Source organism: Labeo rohita, chromosome 19 (genome assembly GCF_022985175.1).
Source record: "Labeo rohita strain BAU-BD-2019 chromosome 19, IGBB_LRoh.1.0, whole genome shotgun sequence".
In the NCBI taxonomy this organism is placed as follows: domain Eukaryota; kingdom Metazoa; phylum Chordata; class Actinopteri; order Cypriniformes; family Cyprinidae; genus Labeo; species Labeo rohita.
Window position 1 is genome coordinate 33662881 of NC_066887.1, and position 24509 is coordinate 33687389.

At 32.2% G+C, this 24509-nt stretch overlaps 1 protein-coding gene across 1 annotated transcript in view; it reads left to right on the forward strand.

The window, feature by feature from the left end:
* Positions 1 to 24509, forward strand: part of itgb8 (integrin, beta 8) — an 81690-nt gene that overhangs the window by 2683 nt on the left and 54498 nt on the right. The window contains exons 2-3 of the mRNA XM_051137187.1: positions 9214 to 9279; positions 9380 to 9603. Of these exons, the coding sequence (XP_050993144.1) occupies positions 9494 to 9603 (110 nt within the window). The 5' untranslated portion in view covers positions 9214 to 9279; positions 9380 to 9493. The remainder of the gene's footprint in view (positions 1 to 9213; positions 9280 to 9379; positions 9604 to 24509) is intronic.

A 24509-nucleotide genomic window follows, 5' to 3' on the forward strand; every position in this document is an offset into this window, starting at 1 on the left:
TTTATTTATAATTTATCATTTCTTTTATACCATAAATATACATAATATATATATATATATATAAAATATATGAATTTATTAATATATTATACATATTGTTAAATTATATTTATTATTTGCATTATATATGCATTTATATATATATATATATTATTATTATTATTATTATTATTTTATTTAGATTTATTAGAATCAATCATTTGTTGTCGCATTATTTGTATTTGATCATCTAATGCAATTGCGTTTATTTATATATATATATATATATATATATATATATATATATATATACATATATATATATATATATATATATATATATATACACATATATATATATATATATATATATATATATATATATAATTTAAGTGTCAAAATACATTTATGGGCCCACTGTCACATTATTTGACTTTAACCTCATGATGTTTTGACTCTTTGCATCATTATACAAGAGCTCATTTTCCCTGCGATAAGTGTGTCAGTTTTGTCACACTGGAAATGTGCCCGTGTCACGGATCGCCCTGGAGCCTTGTTTAATGGTCCACAAGGGAGTGCTTGAATCTGAAGGGGTCCTGCCAATGTGCTGTTTTATTGGCACGTAGTGAGAACATCACCGCCTGTGAACGCGTGGGACCCGGTTATAATGATACGGCGCTGCTAACAACCCGGCTCAGTTAAGTTTAGAGTTGCAACTGTAATTTTAGTGAGAAATGGATTGGTCTGTTGTTGTGTGTGTTCATCTTGTAATCCATAATTGTCAGTGCCTTGTTATAAAGTGAAGCTATTTCTGTGTGACAACACAAACACTGTACTCGAGTTAAAGTACAGAACCCCTGCTGAAAGGTTACTCCAGTAAAAGTACAAGTACTGCCTCTAAATTTACACTTGACTAAAAGAACAAGTGTGACAGTTGATTGACAACTTGTAATTATGAACCAAATATGATTTCCAATTAATAATATTAATAATAAGCTATCAATATTCATCATTATAGTAACTGTTATTACTTAGATTGTCCCATTTTGATTTAGGCACGGTCAATTTAGTGAGTTGTTATCACAAGATTATATTGCTCCTTAATCAAAATTGCCTCTTTTTGTATCAGACGCTGTCAGTTTAGTAAGATGTTAACCTGAGACTCGCTATGACTGACTCATTGAATCACTGATTTCTTCAGATCGCGATTGCAATCTAATTTAATAGTTAAATACTTAAATAGGGCCATATGATTTCCACGATGCGGAAAACACGGGCGGAATCCAATCATAAAAACGGAATTTACTGAGTAACACGGAATGTCACGGGTATGTTAAAGTTTGAATTAATTAATCAAAAGTAGGTCATTACACTTAAATCAAACCGCAATATGGACTAGTATCTGTACATTATGCTGCAAAAATACCATTTAAATGTGAATCCTGCATGTTCTGTGTGTCTCTGTTTTAATGAATGGAGCAGACGAGCGGTTTTGTTTACTACACACACTGCTGAGAGTCACTTCATGAGAATTTGACCGTTCCATTTTAGGAAAACTAGCGTCATATCATATACACACAGAAATGTAAAGGCAGACACGGCAACCCGTCAAAATAAAAGTCCGGTTTAACTTGAAGACATTGTGCTAGAAATATATTACTACTAATACTACTACTACTAAAATGAAACAAACATTATTTTTAGGGTATAATCACACATTTCTTCCATGTTTTAATTTTAATAGTAAATTCCCCTTTGTTTGCCAAAAAAATTTGCTTAAATTTCAATAATTAAAAGATAAATTAAATGAATGAGTTTTATGCCTTCATTTGATAAGTAGAACATTTTAAATACACAACACAGAATTTCAGAGGTAAAAAAAAAAAACTTTTATAAGGCAATTTTAAGAATAAATTTGAATAAATTAAGTATGCATTCAAATAATTAGACATGCTAAAACACAGAATTTGATAACAATAAACATGGTGAGGAAAAAAATAAAACATTTCATAGGGCCCTAAACATGTCATTTTTGTTAAACCTTTATTAAATCGGTGTGAAATTGTATAGGTTTCATGATTTTAATTAATTAGACATGCTCTTTGATTAATAAAATTTCATTTAACCATTAAAAAGGAGTTGAGAAATTTTAAACAAATTAAAACAGGAAAAAACGGAATCCAGAAAAATTAAAATAGAAAAAATGAAATTTGGAAAAAAATAAAACAGAATTTGGGAAAAATTCAAAGGGTCCTACTTAAACAATGAGGCACATATTTTTTTTCTAAATTCGCAGGGTTCATTACTCAGATTGGCTTATTTTGAATCAGGTATGGCCAATGAGTTGTTAACGTTAGACTCAAATATAACTGACTTGTTGAATCACTGAATTCTTCAGAATCAGAATAAGAATTAGCTTTAGTTGCCAGGTGTGCGAGGAACACAAGGAAACTGTTGTGATTTCAATTCTTGAGTGAATCATTATGTGCGAGTTGTGAACAGGTTAAACCGGCTCACCGAAAAGAATCGATTTAAAAAAATGATTCATTATGGAATGGACATCGCGAGCACCGTCTTGATTTGATTCATAATGAATCATTCTTTTAAATTGATTCTTTTCAGTGATCACGTTTAACTGGCAAATCTACCCTATAATGATAAAAATCCATGCAGTGGTTTTTTAATTAATCTGTAAAAATAATATTCCCTTTTTCAAATTGAGCCATTTTCAGATGCCTGTCGTTGTGGCGTCACACCCACAGAGGCAGCTCCCACCATAGTTGATTGACATGAGCGTCTTACCTTAGACCTGCCTTAAATCAGCTGTAACAGTCCGACCTCCATTGTTTCAATGCTGGAGCAGGGATGTAAGTTAGACAAGAATATCTTCGATTGAGCGATTGAGGTGTTGTGTTGCTGGATGTAATAATGAACATAGTGGTCGTCATTTACTCCCGACATCTGAGCCGCTGAAGATGCAGTAGATTACGTATGTTTGTGATGGGAATGCACCTCCCGATCTACATATATCCGTCTATGTTCACGCAAATCATTCGTGATCCAGCTTCACTTACAGCAGAAGTGAGTGTAAGGGTTTTTTTTAATGAATCCCTGCAATCACCTTTCCTAATAACGTGCTAGTTAGCAAGTTTCGTGGCTAAAGGGGCAGTCATGGCCTAATGGTTAGAGAGTCGGCTCATAACCCAAAGGTCGCTGTGTTCACTTCTCACTGCTGTGTGTTTGCACTCGTGATGGGTTAAATGCAGAGGACCAATTTTGACTATGGGTCACCATAGTTGACAATACGTTGTCACATCACTTTACTTCACTAAAGTAAACAGGCTCGTCTCTCCACAGAGAGAAGAGAGGGGCGGGGTGAGCAGAGCTCATTTGCATTTAAAGGAACAGAGCTCATTTTGACAAGGTAAAAGGGTCTCTACTTGTTTACTGAATATTTTCTGAATTTACATTGCTTATGACTCAAATTAGCTCATTTCAAATCAGGCACAGCCAATTCAGTGAGTTGCTAACACGCGACTCGGTATAACTGACTCAGTGAATCACTGATTTCTTCAGTCCAATTCAGTTTACGAATTAATCATTATGTGCGATTTGTGAACCAGTTCAACCAGATCACTGAAAAGAATCAAATTAAAAAGAATGCTTCATTACGAAATTGAAGCGTTCTCAATCTGAAATAACAAAATACGGAATTATAATTTTTAGTTTCATATTGTTATTACTCAAATAATTTTGAGTTTGGCACAGCCAATTCTGTGAGTTGTTAATGCAAGACTGAATCACTGATTTCTTCAGCTCGAGAATTGGATAAATAAGTGGTGTATACTGGCTAGTTTTATCAACAACAGTAAACAAAGAGTTTCATCAGAGTTTGGCAGCCCACTAACCAAGAAAAAATTGACCTTGTGCATTGCATAATACAACTAATGCAAAAAACTGTACAAATGCTATTTTGAACATATTCGTATAGTGCAACAATGATGCAAACAAGCTTGAGCAGTGTTTAATAGTGAAAATATTGAGTCCAGCTATCAATCTATGTGTTAGCCGTGCATGTTTAGCACAGGTTTAACACAACTTTTTTGTCAGCATTAGCAAATGAAACTAAAACATCTTACATCTGCAGATTCTGACAGAAAATCCCAGTTGGCCATTGACAGTTTTCACAATTAATGCGACAACGATCCTGGAGAAAAACCCCTGAGGCCACATGAAACTCTTCAACACACAGGCGTTATGAAAAAGTACCATAATGGCCTCCAACTTGATGGTAAAACCATGGTGTTCTTTAAAACACTGTAAATAAGTAAGGTGTGTAAAGTGTACAATATCAAAGCACTATGGCACTCCTTCAATATTGTTTCTGTGCATTCATAAATTAATCAAAGCATAAATGTTTTTGTTGCAAGTACCTCAGCATGGAAGAAAAGAGCAATTGTTAGTTTTTCAGGAACTTTTAGTTGTAAAACCCCCTCATTGTTAAAACGCCCAAGGATGTTTTAAAACTTGGCCAGGAAACAAGGACTCTGGGATCGTTCTTGCATCCCTGAGGAAGATGAAGAGAAAAACAGCCAGTGGCAACTCCTGCATGAGGGCAGTGTTTTATGAGCAGGAGGATCGCTGCATTGTATGCTAATTGTTTGAAAGCACCATTTTTTCTCACATTGGCGGACACTTGCTGATGCTGTAGGTTTCTTGAAGGAAATTAATGCACACAGACGATATACAGTACTGCGAAAGATGTTTCACAGCAGCGAAAGTGTGAAAATACACATGCACGCTGTCAGATTCATGTAGAGTTTGGCTGTTTAAATAAGTGATTTAACTAGGAGGAACAAGAAAAGGGATGTTTTTTAGTACCACCGGTATCTGACAAAGCATTTTTCTCACTGCGGCCAAAAATGAGTTAATTTGCATAGGCTTTATGTGACGGCAATGGAAAAACTTGCCAGAAATCATTATGCAATTATGCAAGTGCCAGTTACAGTAGAAGTACAGCTATCTTTAGCACAATGAATAAATATACATGCGATGCAAATATTACATCGGGATTTCAAAAACCTTAATACATTCTCATGTTTGATTTAAGAAAAAGAGACGTGCAGTTTTAATTAAACAAGACAATATTGTGTCATATTCTATTTGCCACTTTACCAATTAGTGAAGTTGTCAAGGCAAATATTCAGATTAAAAATAAAATGGCAATGTGTTAAAAACCAATCAAAAAGTTACATTCTTTATCCATGATGGAGGTTTGCTTTTAAAATCAACAATAAAGTGCTGTTTGCAACCTATTTTACGTAAGTAATGTGAAAACATCAGGATTTGATGGAATAGATTAGTGATGTCAGATGAAAAAAGCTTTAATGAAATCTTGATTAAATATTGCAAAGTTATTTTTTTCTTTATATGTGTGTATATATATACAGTCAAGCCCGAAATTATTCATACCCCTGGTAAATTCTGACTTAAAGTTACTTTTATTCAACCAGCAAGGTTTTTTTGACCGGAAATGACACAGGCTTCTCCCAAAAGATAATAAGATGATGTACAAGAAGCATCATTGTGGAAAAAAATATTTTTCAGCTTTTATTTACATTTGAACAAAAATTGGCATGTCCAAAATTATTCATACCCTTCTCAATAATCAATAGAAAAGCCTTTATTGGCTATTACAGCAATCAAATGCTTCATATAATTGCCGACCAGCTTTTTGCATGTCTCCACTGGTATTTTTGCCCATTCATCTTTAGCGATGAGCTCCAACTCTTTCAGGTTGGAGGGTCTCCTTGCCATCACCCTGATCTTTAGCTCCCTCCACAGATTCTCAAATTGGATTTAAGTCAGGACTCTGGCTGGGCCACTGCAAAACATTTGTTTTTGTCTGCTAACCATTTCTTCACCTCTTTTGCTGTGTGTTTTGGGTCGTTGTCATGGTGAAATGTCCACTGGTGACCAAGGCCAAGTTTCTCTGCAGACCGACTGATGTTGATGTTGAGAATTTTGATGTATTGCTCCTTTTTCAAGGTTCCTTTTACTGTGATTAGGTTCCCTGGTCCACCGGCTGAAAAACACCCCCAAAAACATTAGGTTCCCACCACCATGTTTGAAAGTGGGGATGGTGTTCTTAGGGTTGAAGGCTTCTCCTTTTTTACACTAAATGAAGGCTACATCATTGTGGCCAAACAATTCAATTTTTGCTTCATCTGTCCATAAAACAGAAGACCAGAAGTCTTCTTTGTCCAGATGAGCATTTGGAAAGGCCAAGCGGGCTTTTGTGTGCCTTATCTGGAGAAGTGGTGTCCTCCTTGGTCTGCGTCCGTGGAACCCAGCGGTGTGCAGTGTCCGTTGGACTGTCTGCCTTCAGATGTTGCCACCAGCAGAGCCCCAATTCATCAGGATGGCCTTGGCGGTGATCCTTGGATTCTTTTTTTACATCTCTCACTATCCTCCTGGCCAGCACAGGTGTCACTTTTGGCTTCCGACCACGTCCTCTGAAATTTTTCACAGTGCGGAACGTCTTCTATTTTTTAATAATACTTTGCAGTGTAGCCATTGGAACTTCAAAACATTTAGATATGGTCTTATAGCCTTTTCCTGACTTGTGAGCAGCCACAATACGCAGCCGCAGGTCCTCAGTGAGCTCCTTTGTCTTAGCCATGACTGTCCACAAACCAACAGCAGAGAGCTTCTGTTTTTCACCTGTTGAGTTGATTAAAACGGCTGTTCCTAATGAACCAGGGTAATTAGGATGCTTTAGAACAGCTTGGACTATTTGGAATGGTATAGAATTTTGGATTTTCCCATAGACTGTGACAGTTTGCAAAGGGAATGAATAATTTTGGACATGCCACTTTTTGTTCAAATTTAAATAAAAGCTGAGAAATATTTTTTTCCACAATGATGCTTCTTGTACATCATCTTATTATCTTTTGGGAGAAGCCTGTGTCATATCCGGTCAAAAAAAAAACTTGCTGGTTGAATAAAAGTAACTTTAAGTCAGAATTTACCAGGGGTATGAATAATTTCGGGCTTGACTGTGTGTATATATATATATATATATATATATATATATATATATATATATATATATATATATATATATATATATATATATATATATATATATATATATATTACTACAACTGTGACTAAATTTTATAAATTTAATAAAAAAAAAATGTAGACATATTGTTAAATAACTAATTAAAATGACAAAAGCACAACAAAATGACCAAAACTTAAACTAAAATTAAAGTGAAAACAAAATATAACAATAAAATTTATAATTTATAATTCAAAATTTTAATTAAAAAAGCAACATCTCTCATTTTAGAAATAAAATAACTAACACTAAATAAACTAAAACTAATAAATAAAACAATGCATAGACATATATTTAAAAACTAAAAAAAAAAAACTGAATAAAGATCACAAAACAACATAAAAGTACTAAAACTTGAACTTAAATTAATTTTAAAAAATCTAATTTCAAATTTACTGAAGCAGCATTTCTCATTTTTATTTAGTTTAACTTGAATTAAGGTTCAAGTACTTGCTAAAAATTATGTAGACATATTTAAAAAAAAAAAAAAAAAAAACTAATAAAAATGACAAAACAACATAACAAAATTACTAAACCTTAAACTTTAATTAAAAGTAAAAAAAAATCTAATTCCAAATTTACCAAAGCAACTTTTCTCATTTTTTTGTTTAACTTGAGTTCCTAAAGTTAGGAACTAAATCAAAATAAACTAAAACTAAAAAATAAAAATATATAGACACATTTTTAACAACTTAATATTAATAACTAATAAAAATGACAAAAAACCACATCAAAATTACCAAAACTTTAACTAAAACTAAAGCGAAAACAACATAAGAAAATAAAATCTATTTCAAAATTTGCCAAAGCAACATTTCTCACTTTTGTTTAGTTTAATTTCAATTATTAAAATTTGCTAAAATACTATAAACACTAAATAAACTAAAACTAATAAATAAAAAATATATAGACAACATAACAAAATTAATAAAACTTGAACTTAAATTAATATAAAACAATCTAACTTCAAATTTACTTTTTTATTTAGTTTAACTTGAATTAAGGTTCAAGTACTAACTAAAAAATAAAAAGAATGTAGACATATTAAAAAAACTAATAAAAATGACAAAACAACATAAAATTACTAAAACTTAAACTTAAAAAAAAATCTTATTCCAAATTTACAGAAGCAACATTTCTCATTTTTTAGTTTAACCTGAATTATTAAAATTAAAAAATAAAAATAAAGAAACTAAAAATATAAAGACATATTTTTAAATAACTAATAAAAATGACAAAAACACAACAAATTTACCAACTAAACTTCAACTAAAATTAAAGTGAAAACAAAACATAAAAGTATAATCTATAAATATCTATAAAGCAACATTTCTCACTTTTTAGTTTAATTGAATTACTAAAATAACTAACACTAAATAAACTAATACTAATAAACTAATAAGGATGACATTAACACAAAACTAAATAACTAAAAAGTTTTAAAAAATATTAACAAAAACTATCTGTCATGCACAAAGTCCAGGAACATCAAGAAAGTAAACAGGATTGCTTTTGGCAATGTTCTGGAAAAGCGCATGGCGTCTCCATCTGATGTAACACAATTGATCGGCTTCTTCCTGAGCCACAAATCAAAATCCCTGAAGGTTTGACTTCAGCCAGTCAGATGGACTGAAGGAGAGGATGAGGAGGATGCGGAGAAGTGTCCTGTTACAGAAGCCTCTGTGTTTGATGACTTGGAGAAAGTCACTTAACCCGAGACGGAGGAGAGACGCCGCAGACGCGCTGATGATGGCAGCAAAGACAGCAGAGATCAATGGGTCGGGCCTCTGCTGGGCCAAAATCAATCACAGCAACACCCAGAACCTCTAGATTAAAACACCCTCCAACTCTCACAGCTAGCAAAGAACATTCTCAGAACGTTCTGGCAAGGTTATAAACAATAATAATCATCCGGTAAATATTACTGGTCTGTAATAAGGTTCTCAAAACATAACAAAACCGTTATTCATCATCGTTCGTGGATTTTTAAATGTTACTACTTGTTTCAGCAAGTAACATTCTGAGAATATTTTGAAGTAAAGCTACAATATGAATGTTCTAAATTCTAAAATAGAATGTTACCTTAACATCTCTTCTATCTCTTTCAGATTTCTTTAGATTATGTCGTCTTTTCCTCTGGAGAAACATTTGAGAAGCAGCAAGCAATTGAGATGGTAACTACTGCACTTTTTCTTTATGACGGCATGAATGTAAGCTGGTGTGATGATTTTTGTCTGACCTCGGTTTTTGTGCTTTCTAAACATCTCTTGGCAGTGAAATAGCAGTCTAAGAAAGAGAGCTGACAGCCTGTCAGCAGACGTCCAGACGTGTCAGATCCTCTCAGCGGGACCGAGCTCCATATTCTGACACGCCAGTGAGTGTGATTCCATGCGAAGGAGTGAATTAGGAGAGACCTTTACACAACCGAACCTCCTTCGTGATGTCCTACGGTGTAACTTCTCTCAGAACAGCAGAGGAGACGTTCAACATGCTGGACGGTAAATAATAAACACTATTTTTACATCTCAAACATGCTATAAGAATACTTTCACATGTTCGTATTATACTTGAGTAAGGAAGGAAAAGGTTGAGCTCAGCAAGATTTTATTTGAAAGAAATGACTACTTTTATTGAGCGAGGATGCATTAAATTGATCAATAGTGACAGTAAAGAGATTTATAATGTTACAAAAGATTTCTATTACTAATAAATGCTGTTCTCTTGAACTTTCTTTTCATCTGTGAATCCTGAAAAATAAAATGTATCACAGTTTTCATAAAAATATTAGGCGGGACAGCTGTTTTCAACATTGATAATAATCAGAAATGTTTCTTAAGCAGCAAATCAGCATGTTACAGGGTTCATACAAGGTGCTTAAAGATTAAATTTGACTTTTTGAAATTTAAGGCCTTGAAAACCCTTGAAAATATCAATATTCCCAGCCTGGTCTCATTGTTTATACGTAGGTATTTATACGTAACGCTTAGAGGCATAAAACGTACATTTTTGTGCGTTTTTATTGATGCTAAAACATACAGTTTAGACGTATTTCAATGTTTAAAATGTGCAAATCGCAACATATTTTTAGCTAAAAAATGCAAAATATTTACGTATCTTTTATATCATTAAGATATTCATATCAATGCCTTTTGTCATTTTATCAACAAGCGATTTAGATTTTTAGCCCCCTTAACCCACCCCCAAACCTAAACCTACCCATTTTACAGTGAATATAAAGGAATATAAAATGTAACTGACTAAAATATGCAGGGAAAATACCATTTTAGTAACAATATAGGATAAAAATATTTTTTATGGGTTTTAATGATCCCGGACGAGCCCCCATAAATGTTATGACCCCGAAGTGGTCTAGGGGTTTTGGGGTCGAACATTTAAAATATAGACATTAAAAAACATACAAGCAATGTGCAGGACAAAGATATAGTGCAATAAAGTGAGGTGAAAATGAAATAGCTACAAACGTTTAGAGGTGAAACAAAAAGTGGTGTATATATACAATATTTACAGTATTTACATGAACAGAAAAACACAAGACAAAGGGAAGAAGGGATGTGGGCGGTGCTAAATCAAAGAAAATAACAAAACCAAAAACCCTCTAACTTTTCAATATCCCCTAACCTTAACTATGAAAAGAAAATGTAGAAATAAAAAGTCTTCAGTGTCCGAGATGCCCTAATTAAACTACACTTTCTAGCCAATAAATAAAAGTACAATTAAATGTGATGGCAACAATAACGAGCACAGCAACAACATGGGGAGTTTCCGGGTGGTTTGGTGTGCTCTTTTATTCGGGAGGGTCCTGTCCGATTGGGGTGACAGGGTGAGTGATGTCAGTGGTAAATGATGATTGACGGGTGACAGGACCAGTGACTGGTAACCACAGGAAAAGTGAAAGTAAACAGGAGAAGAGACAGCGGGAAACACATAACACAACACAAGCACGTAACAGTCGTTAATCCCATTCCTAGAGCTGTTCAATTCCGAAAATTTTGGAATCAAGTCCGATTCCGATTCCTGGTTCTGGAATTGATGAGATTCGATTCCAAGAATCGATTCCTCACTGTTGTTTTTGATACTTTTTTTTTTTTTTTTTTTTTTTTAGAGTGGAGGAATCTAATTTCATCATGACTATAGGATATAAAGGTCTTAGAAAGTAGCCTTATCATAATATGAAGCTTTATTTTTAAAAATGATGATACATTTCTGTATTATTTTTGTCTGCATTGCACATGGAATTAGTCTTAGCCCACAGCGCAGCAGTGGACATGCGTTTATTGTATGAATGGAGCAAGGCACAGTTCCGGTGCCGGTAGCCTATGCTTTGCGCAAAATTGACAAACTGAAACAAAATAACCAGAACAACAACACTGATATGATTAAATTTTTTTTTTTTTTTTTTTTTTTTTTTGATCTGTCAAATCAGATGCGCTCTCGGCCACTGATCTGTGCTCTCTGCGTTGTCTTTCAGAATTACCACTGGCTGACAGAAAGGTTAAAAAATAGCATTTTATTTAAGATGGAAATAGGATCAAGACCCTCAATCACGTCATGATCAATTCTGTCGTGCGGTGCTCAAAACTGTGGACAGTACAAGGCCGTTTCACCGTAAAATAACTTCTGAATCGTTTTTGAACTGGTTCATTAAAACTATCTATCCGAAAGAACCTTTTCGTGGAAATGAATCAGATTTCGAATCACTATTAGCGAGCAAGGCTGCATCCTCAAACTCAAACAAGCTCAGTACCAACTCTCTTCATTCTGTTTATTTTCGTGAATCGATGTTCAGCGACATTTGATGACGGCAGCCGAGATATGATGCAGCCTTTCGTTTGAGAGGTGCCTTAAGAAACTTAAAACTGCTATGAATATTAAAAACATCATACCCTTTTCAGCTATTGCAGTTAATGTCATAAAACAAGAGCACTAAGCAAGTAGTAGTACTAACAGTGTTGTGTAAACATGGCTGAAGATGCAAAAAGAGGAACAGATGAACCAGCCATTTACGCTGGAACTGCTCTGACTGATTCAGAGTCGTGACTTTGATCATTCATTTCAAGCGATTCACTAGCAAATACCAGATCAAATTAAAACAGCCATTTCTTTTGAAATTTCATTCCATCGCAAAATAAATCACTGTATTGAAGCGCTCCAATCGGATCATGTATCGTGAATCATTTGATTCAGATCAGGACTTTCAGTGCAGGTTTGCGAATCAATTGTTTCAATCAGGATTTCGGAGTGATTTCATTTAATCTTTTTCCCATTTTTTTTTTTTTAAATTGTAGAAACCATCAAACCATTAAGGTAGTGCAGTTATAAAAATAAAACAAAGAAAAAAGAAAAAGTATACGCAAATACAAATCTTTAAAACAATAAACCTGGGTTTTACTATAGTAAAACTGGAGTATACCTTGTAATACTTCAGTAGTAATACTTAGCATGTGCTTCACTTTATTTTTGCCATTTTCTATTAGTATATTATTATTTATCTGTTTCTCTTTTTGTAGAATTTGAAATAGAAGACATTGTTCGATAAGTGAGATCTCTGATTGAAGTCCTTGAAATTCAAAAAGCAGTGCTTGAAAAGTCCTGAAATTTCATTTTACAGTGTCTGTACAAACCCTGATTTTAGTATGATTTCTGAAGGATCATGTGACACTAAAGACTGGAGAAATGATGCTGAAAATTCAATTTTGATCACAAAAATAAATTACATTTTAACATATATTCATATAGAAAACATTGTAATAATATTTCACAGTTTTACAGCTTTTACTGTATTTTTGATTAAATAAATGCAGCCTTGGTGAGCAGAAGAGACTTCCTTTAGAAACATTAAAAAATCTTATTGACCCTGAAATATTATATTATATAAAAATCTTGATACAAAAATGATTTACAATTTAAGGTAATCCAAACTTTCCTGTATACTTTAGGATGACCTTGTTTTAAAGTGTCCTGTCTGATCTTGTCTGTCTTATGTAAATGGAAAGCATTAAACACAACCTGACATGGTCAAAACATGATCGGTGTCACATAACTAGCAGAAGTGCTGAGCAGGAGGGTGGCGTACGTGCCGCTCGCTCGTGGCCTCGTCCAGAATCGCTGTCTGAAGGACAACGCGATGTCGTGCTTGTGCCGCTTTGCTGTTACGATGAGACATTGTGGCTCCACAAGGCTAAAGAGATGAGACTGGCAGAACAGAAGTCCTGTTGATGACATCCTTGGCTCTGCAGTTGGACCGGTTGATTTTATAAAGAAGCCTGAGTCAATGCAACCCACCCAGAAACTGCAGCACGGAGAGTAAACAAATCAGATATATAGACATTAAAGGAATAGTTCACCCAAAAATGAAAATTTTCTGAAAATGTTCTCACCCTTAGGCCATCCAAGATGTAGATAAGTTTGTTTGTTCATCAGATTTGGAGAAATGTTGCATTCCATCACTTGCTCACCAATGGATGTGAATGGGTGCCGTCAGAATGAGAGTCCAAACAGCTGATAAAAACATCACAGTAATCCACACCACTCCAGTCCATCAGGTAACATCTTGAGAAGACAAAAGTTGCATGTTTGTAAGAAACAAATTAATCATTAAGACATTTTTAACTTCAAACATTTATTGCAGGCTAAAATATGACTTTATAATCCATAATAATACTACTTCCAGTGAAAAAGTGGTCTGGTCTGAATCAGGAGAGAAATCTGCATAGACCAAGCACCATTTACAAGCCAAAACAACAAATATGTTGGTGTGAGAGACAACAGGAGATGGACTTTTTCACTGGAGGAAGTGTTATGGATTATGGAAACAACGTTTCAAAGTTAAAAACGTCTTAATGATGGATTTGTTTCTTACAAACATGCAGCTTTTGTCTTCTTAAGATGTTAACTGATGGACTGGAGTGGTGTGGTTTACTTGTGGATTATTGTGATGTTTTTATCAGCTGTTTGGACTCTCATTCTGGCGGCACCCATTCACATCCATTGGTGAGCAAGTGATGGAAAGCATCATTTCTCCAGATCTGATGAACTCAAACTCATCTACATTTTGGATGGCCTGAAGGTGATGCAAATTTGCTGAACTATCCTTTTAATATATTTATCACAGCTTTTCCATTGTGAGTATTTTTAATGAAAGGATGTTCATTAAATAGACAGATAATGTGACTAGAGAAGGGGGGAGCCTGAAGGATGTGGCATGCATTCAAGTGGACTTTTGTGCTTGGAGATACTCAATGAGACAGATGCATTATGGGAACACACTGTATGCTTTGTTTGGGTCGGCTTTATTTAGTGTTCGGATCTCTGTTCTGACAAACGTAAAAATAGGCGTACGTTATTATCTAGAACACCACAGTTTGATCAGAGCATGTTTAAAATGGGCTTCCACTGAAAAATGGGAAGCAGATTTCGAGAGTATGAGAGCTGATCTTAGAGGAAACTTTTAATCCTTCATGGAATATTGAAGTACTAGCTTTGTCTCAGATGTTTGTCCTAAAGCAAAATAATTTTAAAAAGACTCAAATAAGTAAAGAGCCATAAAAAAAGAGCCATACGTGCATACATACATATGCAATTATTTATTTAAATAAATAAAGTGCAAAAAATGCATGCATAAATAAATAAATGCATGAGTGCAAAAAACAAATGCATAAATAAATATATAAAAAATGCATAAGTGCAAAAATAAATAAGTGTAAAAATAAATGCATAAATCAATTAATTGTATAAATAAATCAATAGGTGCAAATAAGTGTAAAAATAAATGCATAAAATCAATGAATAAATGTATAAATGCATAAGTACAAAATAAATGCATAACTCAGTTAATTGTATAAATAAATTAATAAGTGCAAAACAAATCCTTAAATAAATAAATGCATCATTGCAAAAATAAATGCATAAATAAATGTATAAATAAATGCATAAGTGTTAAAATAATTGCATGAATCAGTAAATGTGAAAACAAATGAATAAATGCATAAAGTGCAAAAAATCAATATATAAATAAATGAATAAGTGCAAAAACAAATGCATGAGTAAATAAATTAATGTATAAATGCATAAGTGCTAAAATAAATTTATGAATCAATAAATGTATAAACAAATAAATAAATGTATAAGTGCACAAATACATGCATAAGTTAATATAAATGTAAAAACAAATGCATAAATAAGCAGAGATAAACACAGGTGCGAAAAATGCATAAATCAATCAGTAAATGTTTAAATAAATGCACAAGTGCAAAAATAAATAAATAAATGAAAAATAAATGCATAAATGAACAATTGCAGTAAATGCAGAAAATAAACATAAATGCATAGATGCAATAATAAATGCATGAATCAATACATAAATGTATAAATAAATGCATAAGTGCTAAAATAACATATAAACAAATACATGCATGAGTGCAAAAACAAATGCATAAATGTATAAATAAATGAGATAAATGCATAGATGCAATAGTAAATGTGTGAATCAATAAATGTATAAATAAAGGCATAGGTGTAAAAATAAATGCATGAATAATTAATTGTATAAATAAATACATAAGTGCTAAAATAAATGTATAAACAAATAAATAAATGCATGAATGCAAAAATACATGCATACGTTAAATATAAATTAATGAATAAATCAATGCATGAGTGCAAAAACAAATGTAGAAATAAAAGTATAGATAAACACGTGCAAAAATAAATGCATAAATCAATAAATAAATGTATAAATAAAATGCATAACTGCAAAAATGTATATGTATAATATATACAAAATGCATGTGTATATAATGTAAATGTATAAACAAATAAATAAATGCACGTGCAAAAATAAATATGTGCAAAATAAATGCATAAATGTATAAACAAATGAATAAATGCATAAATAAGTGCAAAACATAAACATTAATAAATGCATAAGTGCAAAAACAAATGCATAAATAAATGTATCGGTAAATGCATAGATGCAATAATAAATGTGTAAATCCATAAATAAATGTATAACTAAATAAATAAGTGCAAAAAATAAATGCATAAATAAAAAATATTGCATGGATAATTAAATGAATGCAAAGTACATACAGCTCAGAATGAACAAGAACAAAACTTTAGAACTCCAGATCTAGCAGCTGTAGACTTTTAGGAGGAGATGAAATCAATGGCATCTATTCTGATAGCTTCCCTATTGATTTCTGTGAAATGTCAGTGGCCTTTTGGAGAAAATGATGTCCTAATTTGCTGAATGGGAGTCGGGAGAAATGGAGGTTGTGACTTTAGCTGTCGGCTGTGGGTCGGTCGGCGTCTGTGAGGCCCTTAGCGGAGGTTTGATTCACTACGGCCCTTTACAAAACTGAGACTGTTCCCCGCATCCAAGATGAGAGTTAGACTTGATTAGGTCTCTGGTGCCTATAAAAAGATTTTAGGTCACGGATGAGAGATGGCAGTGCTGGTTCTCACAAACATTTTAGATTAAACAATGAGACGCGACAAAGGTTTCCACTGTAGTGTGGAACAATTTCGATCAATCTGAGTTGTAATGGCACTGAAAATAAAATAAAATGCCTAACTGAAAAAAATTAGTTTGAAAGTTGGAAGAGACAGTTACTCTTGTTCAAATATTCAATGAAAAATTAATTAAGCTAACAATAAAATAAAATAAAATAAAATAAAATACCTAACTGAAAAAATTTGTCTTGAGTAAGAATTTGGAAGAGACAATTACTCTTATTCAAATACTTATATAAATACAAATAATATCGTTCAATGAAAAATCCATTATGCACGTCCATCCATTTCTGGAAAAATTGAAAATTTGTGATCAATTTAAGTTGTAATGTTATGAAATATATAATAAAATAAAATTGATAATAAATAATAATAAAATAAATGCCTAATAATAAAATGTAAAAGAAAAAATGTAAAAATGGATATGAATTGAAAGAAATTCAGCTCAAAAATTGGAAGAGACAATTACTCTTGAAATATTCAATGAAAAATTAATTATTCAAATCCATTTCTGGAAAAATGTAATTGCTTAGAAAAGAAAAGCTAACAAATAATTGTGGAAAGTTTTCAGTCAATTTGAGTTGTCATATTACTAAAATAAAATAAAAATAAGATCAAATAAAATGCCTAATAATTACATATTTTTAAAAATATGTTAAAAATAAAAAATGAATACATCAAAATAAGATCAAATAAAATGCCTAACAATAAAATATTTGTTAAAAAACATATGATTACTCATGTTCAAATATTTAATAAAAAAATTCATTATGCACATCTGTTCCTGGAGAAATGCAATTGCTTAGGTAAAGCGAACAAGTAATTGTGGAAAATGTTCAATTAATTTGAGTTATCAGGTTACTGAAATGAAATAAAATAAAATAAAAATAAGATAAGATAAAATACCTAATATTTTTTTCAAAGTATGTGTTACTAAAATAAATAAATAAAATAAAAGCAATAAAATGCCTAATAATAAAATATTTTTAAAAATGTTATGAATAAAATGAATACATAAAAATGAGATAAAATAAATTGCCTAATAATAAAATATTTAAAAAAATCAATCAATCAATGAAAAAAAAAAAAAAATAGAAATAAAATAAAATAAAATAAAAAGATAAAATTCCTATTTTTTTCAAAATAAAACATAAAACAATAATAAAACATTTAAAAAAAATTAAAAATAAAATGAATACATAAAAATAAGATAAAATAAAATGCCTAATAATAAAATATTTAAAAAATATGATTACTTGTTCAAATATTCAATGAAAAATTCATTATATGCACATCTATTCCGTGAAAAATGTAATTGCTTAGTAAGGAAAACCTAAAAAGTAATCATGGAAAATTTTCAATTAATTTGAGTTGTCAGGTTGCTGAAATAATATAAAATAAAATAAAACAAAAGATAAAATGCCTAATTTATTATTATTATTTTTTAAATATGTGTTACTGAAATAAACAATACAATAAAATCAATAAATTAAAATTAAATAAAATAAAAAATAAATTAAAATAAAATATTTTTTAAATATGTTAAAAATAAAATGAATACATAATAAGATCATATAAAATGCATTATTTATTTATATATAATATATTTTTTTACATGTTAAAAATAGATAAAATGCCTAATTTTTTTTTTTTTCAAAATATATTACTGAAATAAATAATAAAATAAAATCAATAAAAATAATATAAAATAAAATGCCTAATAATAAAATATTTAAACAAAAAATGTATATATGATTGCTCTTGTTCAGATTTTCCGTGAAAAAAATCATTATGCACATCCGTTTCTGACAAAGTATATATGCTTAAAAAAGAAAAGCAAATAAACTGTTCAGAACAAGTTAAATGCCACCCATTTAAAAAAGGGTTACAGAAACCAAACCCAAACTCTAAGCAACAGTGATGCTTTCCTTCTTGGACTGTATATGATAAGCATTTTTGTGAAAGGTTAAAAACATCCAGCGCTGAATAAAAGTGATGCACGCTCTGTAAACGCATGTCTGTGATTTACGGGACTGCTGATGTACCATCTCATCTCTAAATGTTAGCGCTGGCGCACAGCACATTTGTTCCTCTTCTCAGTGAATATTATGCTGCCATCACATTTTTCACACAGTTTGGATCCTCACTGAAAGCACAGAGTAAGCAAAGCGCGGCTGTCCCGCGGTGACGCGCTCACACTGTGTCCGTGAAGCAGCAGCGGCGCATCTCAGCGTGAGCTCTTCGTTTGCACACCCGATAATGAACTCTAATTGCAGGGCTGAGATGGAGCCGTTGGACTCGTACCCCTGCCGGGCGACTCTACGGGACGGCTTCAGCCCCACGGAGACTCACTAACAGACCCGAGACACTTCAAATGAGCCGTTTATAGCTGTAATTAATTAGCAGGCAGGTAGTTAAATACATGGATTGAAGGTGATGAACGGCTAATAACTGCAGCGCTTCCTCACGCTGACCTCAGGTCAGAACTCAGTACTAATTTACTGCAGACTAGTACTGTTTTCTCTAAACAGTAGAAACATTTCAAATAGTGGTTGTTTTTAAACAGTGCCGTGCACTTAATTCTCAAAATTAATGTTTTTTTTTCAGGGTTATTAACATTAACTAAAACTAAAACCACAAAAAAATTCATTACTTGAAATAGAATAAACATTAACTGAAATGAAATTGTAAGAAAAACCATCAACTTATTTTATTTCAGGTAGCTGTCCATGCAAAATGTTTTTTTTGTTGTTGTTGTTGTTGAAGTTCTGAAATTTCTGTAACTGAAACAAAAAATATTTAAAATATAAATATTTATATTTAAATATTTTAAAATATTTAAAAAAATAAAATAAAATGAATACATAAAAATAAGATAAAATAAAATAATAATATAAAAAAATAAAATGAATACATAAAAATAAGATAAAATAAAATAATAATAAAAAATTTGAAAAAAAAAATATGATTGCTCAGATATTCATATATTCAGTGAAAAAGTCAATATGCACATCCATTTCTGGAAAAATGTATATGCTTAAAAAAAACAAAAACAAATAAACTGCAGAACAAGTTACATGCCACCCATTTAAAAAAGCTCTAAGCAACAGTGATGCTTTCCTCCTTGAACTGTATTTGAACTGTATTTGAACTGTATTTGAACTGTATTTGACAGCATTAGTTTAGATATAGAAATTATAGAAATTAATAGAAATTTACTATATTTTAAATATTTTAAGTGTACTAATACATATTCAATAAAAAAAATGATAAAAAGAAAAAACAACACAATTACTTAAGCTTATGTATATATGTATATGTATATATATATGTATATGTGTATATATATATATATATATTCTATAACCACTGAAATTACTATACCTAAAATTAAAAATATTAAAAATATTTATTGTACTAAATGTACTAATACATATAAAAAAGAAACTAAGACAAAATAACAAAATTGCTTATAAAAATAATAAACTAATAAATAAATAAATAAATAAATACTAAATAAATACATTTTAAATATATTAAAATAAATAATGTTCAACTTATTCCCATTTTTTTCCCATTAATCTATTTTCTCCCAACTTGCATTTTCCCCAATCTATTCTTCCTACTTTTTTCCCAAATTTTCCCAATTTATTTCTTTATAACGGAAATTAAAATGAAAACACATAGTATTAAAATAAAATTCTAAATATTAACAAAAAATATAATCGTATATAGGTTATACTCAAATCGTATTTAATTTATTATTTTTTTTAATAATATTTTGCTTTTTGTTTTTTGGAAAAATGTCTCTGTGTGGCGGTTTGAAAAAACTTGATTTTGCTGATGGGCAATCTTTAAAAGAGAAAGAAGTCGAGCACATTGCGTTGTGGGATACAGTAAATCGTGCTCTGTACTGTATATTTTGACAGATTGATTAGTTTGGCATTCAGATTCTGAGTGAAACAAAGAAAACTTGCATACTGTGCATAGTATGCATGTTTTGCATGCTACTAGTATGGGTAGTATTGCAGTACTGTGCATCAGTTTGTATTTGTCTCCTAAAACAAATACACAAACACTGAGTGTGCACATATAAAGGAGCCAATCAACAACACAACTGACCTCGTACATATTGCCCTTGCTACAACTAGCCCCATTAGTGAAAGTAAGGGAAGGGAAAAAGCTCTCTCTTCTCATTTTCATGTAGTATTATTTCATTATGATTCTTCTCCAAAATTGCATTTTTGAGGGCCTAAACATGCTCGACAACTCTTTACACACATGCCAAAAGTGGTGAAAATTTACATCTGATATGGGTTTCAGAAGTGTGTGTGGTAAAATGGCTCAATAGTGCCGCCTATAAAATTTTAACAAAGTGCCCCTTGAGCTATGTTTCACATAAAATGTACGAAATTTGGTAGACGCATGTAACACACCAATACCTACAAAAAAAAGTCCTTCGGTATGAAGTCCGAAACCCAACAGGAAGTCTGTTATTTTGAATTTTCTCAGCAGGTTTTGTGCCGTTTTTGCCATTTTCAGGCTTTGTATTTAAACGAACTCCTCCTAGAGATTTAAACATATCAACACCAAATTTGGTCAGTGTAATCTAAAGCCCTTTGTGACGTTAAATTGCGAAGATCTAGAGTTTTCGTTGGAGGGCGTGTCCATGGCGGCCTGTCAAATTTCAATGTTTCGTCATTAAACAGGATGTTGTTATAGTTCAGGTATACAATGTCCGATCCGCCCCAAAATTCACATGTTTGATAAGAGTCCAGTCTTGAATACATGCACATATTCACTTATAGCCATAGCGCCACCTGCTGGCAACAAGAAGTGGCATAGTTTACGCTCTAACAAACTCCTCATAGAGATTTAATGACATAAACATTATATTTGGTCAGTCTCGTCTAAAGACCTTTGTGATGTTAAATTGTGAAGATCTTGAGTTTTCGTTGAAGGGCGTGTCTGTGGCGGCCTGACAAAGTTTCGCCATGGGAATAGAAGTTGTTGTAACTCAGCCATACAATGTCCGATCTGCCCCAAACTTCACATGTTTGATAAGATTCCTGAACACATCTAATAGCCAAAATTCCATTACAATCATAGCGCCACCTGCTGGCAACAGGAAATGACTTGTTTTACACTAGTTTAAACATGCAATGTCCAATCTGCACCAAACTTCACTTTTAGTAAGAGTCCTTGCCTGAAGACACCTAAAGGCCAATATTCAGTTATAATCATAGCGCCACCTGTTGGCAACAGGATATGTCATGTTTTACACTTACTCAAACATACCATGTTCAAGCTGCACCAAACTTCATATATTTTATAAAAGTCCTGGCCTGAAGTCATCTACATGCCAATATCTAGTTATATTCATAGCGCCACCAACTGGCAGCAGGACGTTTGCCATATATAAATGGCTTTGACATATTTCTCCTGTAATTACCACTTTAACTGCATATTGGCCGCCGTTCGCTGTTTTCCTAGGTGAGCCCGGGTGTGAGTGCCCTTTCAACACTGCTTGCAGCTTTCACTTTTCATTGCATTTCTCCCATTTTGCCCAAACTATTTTTCATACCTTCTTCCTACTTTTTCCCCACCCTCTCCCATTTTTTCTTTCCAAACTATTTTTTCCCCACTTTTTACCAGTATATTGTCTCCTACTTTCTTCCCATTTTCTCTCACTTTTTTCTTCCCACTTATTTCTGATCTATTTTCAGCTATTTTTTTCATTCTTTTTCCTCATTTTCTCCCACCCTTGCTTTGCATTCTTTCCCCATTTTCTTTCAGTTTTTCCAATCCATTTTCTCCCAACTTGCATTTTTCTCACTTTTTCTATTTTTCCTATATCTTTCCATTCCCCTCCATTTTTCCCAATTTATTTTGTCCCATTTTTTTCCAAGCTATTTTCTCACAACTATCTTTGTTCCTCAAATTTTCGCCCAATCCATTTTCTTATTTTCCCATTTTTAACGCATTTAATAACTACACTCTTTCCTTCCATTCTCCAAATGGAAGGAATATTTCCACCTTTTCCCCACTTTCTTCTACTTTCTTCCAATTTTCCCCCTATTCTCCTGGTCTTTTCCCCCAATGAATTTCTCACTATTTCTTTCATTCAACTTTCCCCCCCATTTTCTTCCGCTTTCCCATTTTTTCTATTTTCCTGTTTTCTTTCTACTTTTCCACCATTTTTCCCTTATTTTTTCTCCCGTTTTCCAATTTATTTTCACCCTCATTCTTTATCCCCACTTATTTTCCAATTTTCTGTTTTGTTTTTTTTCTCCAAACTATTTTCTCATAACTTTTTCTCTACTTTTTCAGCCAGTTCATATTTTTTTTCCCATGTTCAACACAGTAACTCATTCAGTAACCACACTCATTCCTTCCGTTCAGCATCCCAATGTTTTGAATGTTTGTTGGTGGAATGACACCATTAAGCTGCTATATGATCATTCATGTCTATTTTTCCTACTTCTTCCTATTCCCCTCCATTTTTCTCTATATTTCACTATCTTTCGCCCAATCCATTTTTTTTCTAATTTTCAACACATTTAATAACTATGCTCATTCCTTCCAATCTCCAAATGTATTTTTTCCACCTTTTCCCCACTTTCTTCTACTTTCTTTACTTCCAGTTTTTCCCCATTTTCTCCTGCTTTTTTCCCCAATGAATTTCTCACTATTTCTTTCATTCAACTTTCCCCCCATTTTCTTCCACTTTCTCATTTTTTTTCTATTTTCCTGTTTTCTTCCTACTTTTCCACCATTTTCCCCTTCTTATTTCTTCTCCCGTTTTCCAATTTATTTTTCCTCATCCTTTATCCCCACTTATTTTCCCATTTTCTTTTTTTCTCCAAACTATTTTCTCATAACTTATTCTCTACTTTTTCAGCCAGATCATTTTCTTTTTTTCCCATGTTCAACACAGTAACTCATTTAGTAACCACACTCATTCTTTCCGTTCAGCATCCCAATGTTTTGAATGTTTGTTGGTGGAATGACACCATTAGGCTGCTAGATGATCATTCATTTCTATTATTCCTACTTCTTCCTATTCCCCTCCATTTTTCCCAATTTATTTTGTCCCACTTTGTTCCAAACTATTTTCTCACAATTATCTTTGTTCCTCAAATATTCACCCAATCCATTTTCTTTTTTCCCATTTTCAACATATTTAATAACTACACTGATTCCTTCCATTCTCCAAATGTATTTGTTCTACCTTTTCGTCACTTTCTTCTCCTTTCTTCCAATTTTTCCCCCATTCTCCTGCTTTTTTCCCCAATGAATTTCTCACTATTTCTTTCATTCAACTTTTCCCCCCATTTTCTTCCACTTTCCCATTTTTTTTCCATTTTCCTGTTTCCTTCTTACCATTTTCCCCTATTTATTTCTTCTCCCATTTTCCAATTTATTTTCACCCTCATTCTTTATCCCCTCTTATTTTCCCATTTTCTTTTTTCTCCAAACTATTTTCTTGTAACTTTTTCTCTACTTTTTCAGCCAGTCCATTTTCTTTTTTTCCCATGTTCAACACAGTAACTCATTTAGTAACCACACTCATTCTTTCCGTTCAGGATCCCAATGTTTTGAATGTTTGTTGGTGGAATGACACCATTAGGCTGCTAGATGATCTTTCAGAAATAGCCATATATTCCCATGAAATCATTTGATATTTTAACCAGGGCTGGACAATTCATCAAAAAGTAATCAAAACCAAAATTCAGAACCTCTAACAGATGTGATTTTCCCTTGTTGGGTATATTATTTTTTAAATCCTGTTAATACTGTCCCATTAAAAACATACTACATACACTCTGTAGTTGGCGCTATATGCTTGTGTCTTTTGCAGCGTCTTAAGCTT